At 35.0% G+C, this 11,707-nt stretch overlaps 1 protein-coding gene across 2 annotated transcripts; it reads right to left on the reverse strand.

Annotated features, from left to right (window-relative positions):
• Positions 1-1,078: 1,078 nt before the first annotated feature.
• LOC110714916 (Werner Syndrome-like exonuclease) lies at positions 1,079-9,170 on the reverse strand. Of its 2 annotated transcripts, XM_021893470.1 has the most exons (6): positions 8,423-9,167; positions 8,061-8,240; positions 3,253-3,383; positions 3,004-3,165; positions 1,774-1,884; positions 1,079-1,696 (listed from the first exon to the last, which is right to left on the reverse strand). In XM_021893470.1, the coding sequence occupies exons 1-6, from the start codon at positions 8,799-8,801 to the stop codon at positions 1,649-1,651; spliced, it is 1,011 nt and encodes a 336-aa protein (XP_021749162.1). In that variant the 5' UTR covers positions 8,802-9,167; the 3' UTR covers positions 1,079-1,648. The 2 variants fall into 2 exon arrangements, with proteins under 2 accessions (XP_021749162.1, XP_021749163.1); XM_021893471.1 differs by lacking the exon at positions 1,079-1,696 and having other exon boundaries at positions 1,798-1,884; positions 2,968-3,165; positions 8,423-9,170.
• Positions 9,171-11,707: the final 2,537 nt, after the last annotated feature.

Consider the following 11,707-nt stretch of genomic DNA (forward strand, 5'->3'; position numbering starts at 1 on the left):
AATGAATTTTTTTGAAGTTGAAATAGGGCCAATAAGGTCAATAAAATTGCTTCATTTTTATGATATAATAATCTTTCAATATTACCAAAATTATAAGATAGATTGTCCAGAATAAGCATCAATGTAGAATCAACCAAACTTCCAAGAAAATGTTTCATATTAATAACCAAGAAATTCAAATGTTTGATTCAAAGCAATTCAGGCACTAACGTCATAGTCTATCCCTCAATGATCACATTAGTGTAAATTTTAAAGGCCATTCCTATAAGCTTAGCTTCTCTATAGATGGTAAGAAACGTAGTAGTTCAATATTATTATGACGTATAAAATATCCATGGTCCCCCGTGTTAGATATTAAGACTATTATTAACCAAGTAACATACGCGTTTAAATTATTTGCACGTAATTCCCGTCAAAAAAAAAAAAAAAATTATTTGCACGCAATAGATGTCAAATAAAATTTGTTACCTGTGACAGCACTCATAATTGTAGTCCATACTCCATACAGTGACACTAGTACATAAGTTATAAGTACCATCAACTTCTTACCTGTACTTGTGTCTTGAAAATTTCTACTAAAACATTGCCAAAAATGGAAGCTGAAAAATAGGATAAATAATTCCTCAAATAATGATACTAGTATTAGCTACTTTCACCTCTAAATCACAGAAATTTAGAGATTTTTCAGAAACTTTACAAACTGTTATTATCTCAATATAACTGTCATATTCTTCTTCAATTCACAGATAAAAAGTGAGAAAAATTCTTGTCCTTAATCACATGGGACACTACCCTACATCTAAAGGGTAGTGAGAGAGAAAGTAAAGACCATTAAAATCACATTGACAAGAAGAAAATGGCCCCACTCACATGCAAAGTGGCAAACAGTGCCAACTCTGCAATCACTTTCACATTGAAAATGGCATCATTGAAAAAAAAAATAAAAAAAATATAGAATTAAATATGGAGTAGAAAAATGTTATGGAGCTCCTTATGATTATACAGTAGCATAACATGGTACATTACCTCAGAATTCAGGGGATGAAATCCTGAGTCAGAAAATTTAATATAGTCATAAGAACTATCAAGGGCACATTTAATTTAAGGATAACACATTATAACATACATTGAATTAAAACAAAGTAGTTGTTGATGCAAACATGGGATGTGTTTTACAATCCCTTCTGAGGGAGCGAGTCACTCCCAGGGGATCTGATAGTAATTGTTCGTTCGTTACAGTTATTTCATGACCAACTGATACATTCTTAACAAGATTCAGACTGTAGGTTAAATGAAACTGATAAATATGGGAATTGTGTGGCAGCTCAAACCTCCCAACCTCGAAGTTAAAATTTCGCCTTTTCATCTCTGCTGGCTTCAAAACTGGGTTAGTGGCTAACCCAAAAAAAACAAAAAATTAATGTTGTGCACTTGTGCTACAGTTTGCCTATGAGATGGGTGGGTTCACTCCTGCTTCTTGCAGGGGCCAGTCCCAGGACAAATAAATTACTGGACTTGTGAAAAATACTAATGATATATAACTAGAGCAAGCTCAGAAAAGACCTGGGTGAGCATCTTAGCCTTGAACATAGAACCTGCTCACTTATAACAGTCAGTGATCAGTCAGTCACAAGTTATATTCCAGAATTTAGTTCTCCTTCTGATTCTCTGGTAAATCTGAGAAGGTCTCCAGCACCTAATGCGAGGGGAAACATAGTCAGATGACTAACTTTCAAGTGCTAAAACAAGAGAAACAAACTGACTTTTACTTGCCTCATAGAGGTACCAAGAAGCAAATGCATCAGTTGCTGCATAACGTAATTGGGCCTTTGAAAGCGGATCAGCTTCCCAATTTCCTAGTCTAATCTTCTTAGGCTTCAAGAGCTGCATACAAATATACAATACAATCTTTAATTACAAAATCTTTACTATTAAAAGAGCACATAACACAGCCAAAAGAGTAATGGGGACAGTTAGAGCCACAGTCATAACACACAAAAAAATTGATGGTCGGAGTGGAGAGCAGTTTTCTGAGGTGACAAATACCACAGTGGAATACAAACACAGAACTCAATCCATATGTAAATCAATTGTTTAAACATTTCATAGCACAGATGGGAAAAGGCAATTGAGGCAGCTTTTAAAATTCAGATTAGATATCAAGAAATCACAAAGAAACATGGAGTTACAACTGGCAAATTTAGGCTTCATAGGGAACTTAATATTGAAATTAGAATGGGACATAGCCTTCAAAAAAATTAGGATTGGCAACCCCCTCATTCATATTTTATACACTAAGCATCAGGTTGACGAGTTTACAACAACTTTGTATCATATATCTTTGTATCATAATGATCCTTTAACAAGTTACTCATGACACAGAATAATCTTCACCGGATTTCATTTCTAAGGCTAATTAAGGAAGAGACAAGGCACATAACATGGCTAACAGCAGAATCTGTTACGAATGAGAAGTTCCACAAAAATACTTTTTCAGATGTGATTCTCACAATAAACGAAAATTGTTGTAATCGTGCAATGAAAAACCGAGGTTCATGACTCAAGAAATTAAGTACAATTTATTTATAACAAACTGAAATAAGGAAAAATTGTACGTATATGAAGAAAAGTACGAGTAGCTAAGTTCCCATAACTGATAGGGTCTGGGCAACAAGCCCAAATCTGGGTATGATCTACAATGTCTATAATAAAATTCTCCATGAGAAAATGCAAGGTGCTGCATCATGTCTTCAATTTATGACAATCATCTATCTTAGAATAATCATACAAATAAAAAAAATAAAAAAATGAAACACAGATTGTAAAAATTAAGAAAGAAACTGATGAGCAAAGTTTCTGGTGAACATAAAACAACAAGAAGAAATTGGAGCATATAAAAAAGGCAATTAAAGAATGAAAGTTAAAGACACCCTCGGCATTAAAGAGAGCTTTAAGAGAGGCAATAACCAATAATTAGTAAATCAAGAGGTTCCAATTATGTACTTGTTTGCAAGTAAATGTTTCGACCAGTGAAGACAAACTCCACTGCTTAGGTACACCACCAAGCTTTTGATTGGCCATACTGGATAGATCTTCCAAAGATTTTATTGACACATTATGGTCATGAAAGACTTTGACAGCATCATTGTCAATACCAACTCCAACCTGTAAATAGTACAAAATTAATTCACTATTACAGAAGAGGTTCACAAGAGATACAATTTAGAAGCACAAAATTATAAAACTCACAACCTTGATATATGTAGAATCTTCAAGGAGAGATTGCAGACTACCAGGGATTCCAGAATGAATTATATGCAATACATAACAATGATGCATACCCCCGCATATTTGCATGACTGCAGCTTTTCCCTGTGGAATACCTGTAGCACAAATTTCAATGTAAGAATGATTAGAAAAGGTTGTAATTTACTTAAAAACGTTTGTTGGTGCACATTTTTCGTCATTAATATCATTGAGACAAACCCTTGACTATCGCTGCAACAAATTTTCAAAATTGTCATATCATTGAATCAAATTCATTCTCGATACTTTGTAAACCCTATTGATAAGCCTGTTATGGTTCCAAACCAACTATTATCACCCCGTGAGATACCCTCCACAAGCCCACATCCACTTCAACTTTGAAAAAGTTCCTGAAATTGGTCTAAAAACATGGATTATAACCTTCAATTTTGAATTTTTTTCAACTTTTCCGGCCAGAATGGATAGAGAAAGAGGTGTTTCCCTTAGACCCCGGCAAGCCACTTGGGTGGTTTGACCCATCAACTTTGGCTCTTAACTATCAATTTAGAATGTTATAAGACATGTCTTCCATCATTTATATAGGCCACCTCAAGATGGGACTGAGACACTGAGTGACTAACTAGGAGTAGTCGAGTACATGTTTCCAAACAACCATTTGTGATCACAAGAAGCATCCCCATCATAACATAAATTCATGAACTAGGGTTTGAAAATCTCTGAAGGTTCAATTTCATGTATAACCTTTAATTTTGCCTCAGAAGGACAATTTCGAACTAGCAAGGTTAGACACATTGAGGCACATCCCAAGCTTCTAAAGGGACCCCGTGAGGCCTATTTAGTGGTTGGTTCCATCTAATTCATATCTTAGCCCACGACTTTGCATCCTTCATAAATATGTCTTAGATGGCCTACCATGGCCTTATCGTACCTTGTTACAACAATTTTCATCTTGTTAAAAGTAGTAATTTCAATATAAGAATGGTTAGAAAAGGGTGGTCATTTTCTTACAAAATGTTTGTCGGAGCACAATTTTTATAATTTATATCATTGAACAAAGTAATAAAACTCTTTACTACTATAGTAACAAATTTTCTAAATAGTCATATCACCGAACCAAACTCATTCTTGATACTTTAAAATCCTATTAATAGACTATTACGGTTCCAAACTAGCTTTAGGTTGTTGAAACCATTTGCTTTGGCTCTTAACCATTAATTTAGCTAGTTGTAGATAAGCCTCCTGTCATTTATGTTAGGTCACCTTAGGCCTTTATGTAATAAATAGTATGTGGTTTCAAACAACCTTTTGCTAGCCCAAGATGCCCCCACCATCACTTGAGTTTATCTAGTTATTACATTGGGTCCAAAAATGATTCGAAAACGTGTTTGCAATCTCGGCCTCCAAAACTTTTTTGGACCCGCCTAGGTTAGGCAATAAGATGCTTCCTATGCTTTTTAAGGGACCCCGCGAGCCATATTTGAAGGACAAAGACATCAAATTCATATCTTAGCTCATGAATTTGCACCAATGCACCCTCAAAATTATTTTTCTTAAGTCACCTACCTCGGTAAAGGAAATAGAGAAGAAAGGATTCAAGAAAGGGAATTCAAGTTACATAATTGGTACAATTACCCAAAAAAAAAAAGCATTCAACAAACTCTCTCTCTCTCTCTCTCTCTCTCTCTCTCTCTCTCTCTATAGCACAAATTCCATGTTCATCATCTGCTCCCTTATCCTTCTTCAACCAAACACCATCTTCGTCTCTTACTGACTTCGATGATGATCCATTGCTCCCTATTGCTTCTGAGAAACCAACCAACCTTCATCTCTTTCTAGGGCTGTGTTGCAGTGGTCAGGTTAGTCTGTTTGGATATTTTTGTGGTGGTCTTTTAGCAGTTGGATTCCACGGTTCCACCATTTAACTTTAGATAAAAAGCTTCAATGACTGAGCTCAACCACCATCAATCCCTTAACCATGATCTTTCAGGATCATACTACTCTATCAAAGTTTATGTCTGCAAATACCATTTATTCCCCTGATTTGATATCTCAAATTTGCTCATACTTGCTGAAATATGCAGCTTTTAAGGATGTAATAATGGTTTTTGGGTTTCCAAATGGAAGGACAAAGGTGGGATAGGCCGATGGGGCTTGAGGCTTAGAATGTGTGGGGGGGCAAATAACAAAAGACACGATAAAAATCAATAAACTGCACACTAAAAGTTATAGTATAGATAGCAAAATAACAAAAAAGATGATATAAACCAATAAACTGCACACTACATTTAATTAATAAGGTGAAGAACAGAAAGATATACTCCACCCAATAATTTTGGAAAAAACATCAATGGAGGGAATAAAACCAAAGGCTGATGCATTGCATAAGCATACTACATCGAGGTCAGAGCTATAGATGCAATAACATTGGTCAATTTGGTTACAGTCCTGCATCGATCTTATATGCTATTATGTAACAGTCCCTTATGAGTTGTGCTCACAGTTTATCAGTTTGGAAAACTGAAAAGCTATAATGAAGTGCCAAATATGTGACATAAGGGGCCTTGTGACCATACATAATATTCAAATTCACAATATGAGCCATTGCACAGTCTCAAGTATTCAAGGGAACATAGCTAACTCTATCACAGTTGTCAAACCAAAGGCTAGAATCCCTCCAAATGGATGACACTACTGATACAAAAGAGATATCAGAATGATCATACCTTCTTAGGGGCTTGGCCCTAGCAGCATTTTGTGATGATGCCAAGTTCAAGGGAATAAGAAGAACACCATAAAAGTTCGAAAGAATTTCAATCTAACCACAACATGTGGGTTGTCAAAGAAAACATATCAAAGGTCACCCTTTAGAGATTATGATCTCACACTCTCACAAGAGGGTATCATGAATATCAAGGTCACTGGCAAGGACGTTGTGCACTGAACACAATCACAATGGTAACCTAGTCTCTACTGCAAAGTCCATAATTTGGTGGGACATGGTCACGTTGCCCAAATGGAAATAATACTGTAAGAAATTCAATACTCCAACCCCCCAAAGACTAATTCCATATAGTGCATGACCAAGAAGATATCGTAAAAGGTTGTCTTTATTAATCTCAGAATAAAAAAAGTTTAATGCTTACATGTAAGACCACCCGAAATAAGTTATGCTACTGCCAAAGACGAGATTTGGGGTCCGAAGCCAAATGTCAAAAAATTAGTCAATTGAGGACCTCAAGAAGCTTGGCATTAACTGCTAAAGTTCAAGGAAAAAACCCAATGTTAATAATTTGGATATATTTAGTTCCATACTTAGAGATGTCCTAGGAAGAAGAACAAATAGAACAGCATCTCCAATCATTTCAGCTTTTCAGGCATAATGTAAGACGCATTAAGCTTTTGAAACAAAGTAAGCATAATCTCATCAAATTACAGACCTGACTAAGATCAAAGATAACTTATACGACGTGGGGGAGTTCCAAGAAAGCAACAAAGATAATATATGCCCATGGTTACAAGCCACAATGGAAATGGGAATATTAACAAGTTCGAAAAAATGATCCTCAAAGCAAAAGTTGTCATAAAACACGTCTTTAAAGGCTCGGCTACTGTTATGATGTCATCAAACTACTCGCTAGGGTAAATAAAACCCTTTCTTCAAACCATGCACTTTCAACATGGTTCCATTGTCCAAATCGCCTCACGTCCCTAATAACGTGTAATGTACAAGATCAAACAAAAATGAAACATATACCTAACTATCTAAGTCAAAGGCAAGCTTTTTACAAGTGAATATTGCTTGTCAGATAAGCCCCTCAAACCAGTGTTTGAAATGGCTCGACAGAGCACTGAAACCAAGCACTTATGAAGATCTCGGCAAGTCGCTTTTGGACACTAAATGGCACAGTGAGAATTACAGGCTGCATTAATTCCATGTATGCAATCTGTTTTATACACAACTTTAAGAACTGCGCTTCACACCTAAGCCCTGTGACTCCATCACCTAGGCACATTAAACCTTCTCAACTATTGTCAACGAATCAATGATTCAAAGGTATCTTAATCAATTACCAATCTGGAATAATTATGCCCAAAGGGTCAGGATTCAATCATCCTAGTTTGTGTATGGAACTTTCCATCCATAGATAAAGCCAGATGGTACAAACCTATTGTCCTGTTAAAGGCTAATGGCATAACTGCAAAGCCTACATTCAGAAGCACTTCGTCAAGTCACAACTATCAAAGTCTATCATAGTTTGAACTAAGGGTAATTAAAAGCTAACAGTCAATACTTGATACCTCCAATTAGAAATTACAAGCATGAACAATGCCGCAAACAATCAGAGGGTAAGAAGTAAGGTCTTGCCTCAAACTGATAGTAAAGCTTAAATCACATATTTATAAATAACATGCTAAAAGGTTTCCAGCAATGATAGATTGGGTGCCTAAGCCTAAACTACACAAGCACTGATATAATAACATCAACAACAACATTCCTCGAGACCTCTAGATAGGCTCCAACACAAGATGGATAAGGGTTATAAATACAATCTTATTCTCATGGTAATATTAAAGCTACTTCACCATTGTTAAGAAGTACACAGAGTTTATAATGATCATTTTAGTTAGTCCATTAGAATCCAAAGTCAAATAACATTCCCAAGAACAAAGTTGTAGCGCGTGATCATGCTTCTCATTCTCATGCCAGACAAGCAATAGGCTCATATAGATATGAGCTTGGTAATCTAACAAACGAAACACTAAAGCACGAATAAGAAACCACATAAACCAACCTCGATCGAAGCTAGGTTTCCATTCAATGTCAAGGCCGAGAACAGCCCTGCCTGTTTCGCATTTCCTAGCCTCCAAAAACTTCAAAATCTCCAATGTAGCTTCCTCTACCTCCTCCGTCGTCCGGGAATACACAATGCGGCCACAAAAATTCAGTGCAGGATACTTCATTTTCACACTGCCTAACAAACAAAGTTACAAAATTCAATTCATCACATCTACAACAAAATATCCCCACAAATCACAATACTAATATTCTAAAAACAATCCATCAAAAACCTAAATTCCAGGCAATAACACAAAATTAACCAAATTTATAAAATCAAACAAACCCCAATTTCCAAAAAAATCCAATAAGTTTTACCTTGGTGGTGGAAGGCCCGATTTCTTGAACACGGGGTTAGCGCGAAAGAACCCGAATTCGGAGATGAACCCAATTCACCATTTGAGCAAGAAATGGAGCCCGGCAATCGACGGCGGGTCGTGGGTCGGGTATTAGGGTCATCGTCGCCGTTAACTGAAGAACTGCTACGTGGGGTTTTGAAGGAAGACGAAGAAGATGAAGGGGTTGCAGAAATTGTTGATGTTGCAGCTTCAAAAGCTGCTTCAATGGCTTCCAATTCTTCGTTTGAAAAGGGTTTATCCCAATCATCAACAATTGTTTGAAATTCAGTTGTTGTTGTGATTGTTGTTTCTGTTGTTGATGATGATGAAAAATAGGGTTTTTCTGGGAAATTCTTCATTTTTGGCGGAGTGTTTGAAACTTTTTAAACGTTTGGGAGTTGGAATTTTAGATTGAGAGACTTTCAGTTGAGAGACTTTCTTCTATAACAAGTGTTTTGAAATGTGAATATTTTGTTTTTTGTTTTTTTTTTTGGTACAAAGAGAATTTTATAAATGACAAACTTTTAAATAAAACGGATGTTCAGTAAATTACTAAACATCCGTTATAAAGTGACAACAAAATGTGCAAAAATTACACTAAAACGCACAAAAGTTACCCTGACATATATAAAAGTTTTTTATGTTTCTTTGATAAATTTGACAAAAGTGACACTAAATTTGACAAAAGTGACACAAAATCTGACAAAAGTGTACTCGATGTACAGTAAATTACTGAAAACTGGGTGTATACAAAAGTTTTCCTTTATAAATAATGAGCAAATTACAACCTAAGCTAAAATAAAGGAACTAAAATACAACACACTAAAATTTCATTACATACTTTGGTAATATGACCTATGCAAAAGAGAGCACTGCTACCGCAAATATTTGGTCGAAAAGAACAAGACAAACCCCGTTAAGAATTACTTGGGAGTCATGAACTTGCCGCCACCACAAAATACCCAAATCGGATCGAAGAAGATGAGGAAGCTGAAAATGGGAGTACCAATGTAGCATAGGGCCTAGGAAAAAGAACGGTACACAAGTACACAACGTTGATGGAAGTCGGTATGAGCAAAATACTACCTTTTCAAATCTCAAGTGCCATGACACTAAGGTCAACCCAAGGTCCTAACCACAACGAACATCCTGAGATCCTTGACCATGAGCTACTTAGGTTGGAAATACTCCTATATAGGAGTGCCCATAATTCGGATAAAAACCGAAATCCAATCCAATCCAAACCGAATTATCAATTCGGATCGGATCCAAACTTTAAATCGGATCGGATTGGATTGAGATTTTTTGGAAATTCGGATTTTCGGATTGGATCGGATTGACCCTAATTGGATCCAATCCAAACCAAAAACCGAATTATAAAATTAAGCTTGTATAAATATGAATTTTTTGTATATTTTGAAGTTTAGTTTAAATACATACTACTACATAAAATAAGTTAGAGAGACTTTGTATTAATTAATTAATGACTTGACGTTGAACTATTTATTTTAATCATGATTTTGAGGACTTTTATTTATAGTGAAGCTTTATTTTTATAATTGTATTAGGCGCTAAAAGATAATGTATTATAATTCGGATTTTCGGATCGGATCCAAATAACCGAATTGTAATTCGGATTGGATTGGATTGGATCAAGAGAGAAATTCGGATCGGATCGGATCGGAAAATTGAAAACCGAATTATATTTCGGATTGGATCGAATTTGGACTAAATCCAAACCGAAAACCGAACGGACACTCCTACTCCTATAATCTATTATCTTAAGCTGTAACATTTCACATTATTAGTTAAAGTTGTGACTAAGGTAAAAAAAAAAAAACAAAAAAAAAACAGAACACTTTTGATAATATGATTTAGCTGCTAAATTAAATGGTCTTGGACTCTTGGTGCATATGAACCGGTGACATTGTTACCATCAATCACCTCTTTCAACTCATGGTCTGTTCTTCACATTTTGTTTTCCAGGTACACCATTAATGTAATTAGCTTCAAAATATCATTTTTGCTAACTCTGAAATTGTTGTAATATCAATTGATAATTCTCTGAAAAAAAAAAAAAAAAAAAATTCAATTTAGCCCAGTTTAATAATGTAATCATGAACTAGGTATTGCTTGTTTTTTCAAATAATCAATTTCCTCATTTTCACATTTTTTGGTCATGAAATTAATTAACTTGTTGATATTTCAATAAATGGCAGCAATTCTATCTGCAATGCCATTATGTCCAAATCGCAGGTTATTCTCCGGTCAATTTGGGTCATAAATGCATCGACTTGTACCGAGTTTGACCCGGTTATGTTCAGTCAAGGTCCAAATCTAACACACAAATTAAATTGATTATGTATAACATATAGTTTCAAGTGATAATTAAATTCTGATAAAAACAATGAAAAACAATGTTTTATGTAATTTAATACAATACGCATTATTATGTAATTTGTTTATTTATAAATATTTATACACGCACAAAAACCCAGCTTGTTATTGACCCGACCCGAATTTTACTGGAAATAATATGAACTTATAATGTATATATTTCTTATTTAAACTTACTTTAACTTATTAGCTCAAATTTATGCTTCACAATCAACCTCGTCATCATCATCAAAGCTTTCAATTAGTTCAGAAAAGGATGCTGATTTGGTTGCTGCTTCCACTCCCCCCGATTCTCTTCTTTTTATGTAAGAGCTCTCTAATTTTTGTCTTTCCTTAAGTTGGTGATAATTTGTGCTTGAAAAAAAATAATTGTTAGGGGGGTCTAGCAGGGATGACAATTCAATCTGAGTTCCATTCTAATCCAACCCGATTTGAAAAAGATATCATATCCAACTCTGATAATGATCCTTCCGGAAAACATCAAGGTCCTCTACCAAGGTGTATGAAGAGAAGTGTATAATTGTGATACTGTTATAGTGTCATTTAAGAGGGAACACCCAACAAATTATAAATTGTTATATACATCCAAGTATAAGGTACACTCAAGTATATTTTACACTACTCGTACTTATTTGATATATGAGTATTTTTTTTTTTTGCTCATTTAATTTTCAAATAAAAAGAGCAAAATTATATCAAATAAGCAAAAAACAAAAAAGGGAAAAAAAAAAACTTTGGGTGCACCTATCTTTATGCACACCCGGGTGTATATAATAGATTCCCCAAAAATAAATTAATTAAGGGATCGTTGTCGTTGGTCTTTTGATCAACTTACTTTCGTTACTTAAGTGGTATAGTAATCGTAATT

The sequence above is a fragment of the Chenopodium quinoa genome, unplaced genomic scaffold (assembly GCF_001683475.1).
Source record: "Chenopodium quinoa cultivar QQ74 unplaced genomic scaffold, ASM168347v1, whole genome shotgun sequence".
NCBI classification, from domain to species: Eukaryota; Viridiplantae; Streptophyta; class Magnoliopsida; order Caryophyllales; family Amaranthaceae; genus Chenopodium; species Chenopodium quinoa.

Coding starts and splice junctions, on each gene's coding strand:
- LOC110714916 (XM_021893470.1), bottom strand. CDS start 8,801: ATGAAGAATTTCCCAGAAAAACCCTATTTTTCATCATCATCAACAACA. Junction 8,241..8,422: donor TCGGGCCTTCCACCACCAAG/GTAAAACTTATT, acceptor TTTGTTTGTTAG/GCAGTGTGAAAATGAAGTAT. Junction 3,166..3,252: donor AAGATTCTACATATATCAAG/GTTGTGAGTTTT, acceptor TACTATTTACAG/GTTGGAGTTGGTATTGACAA.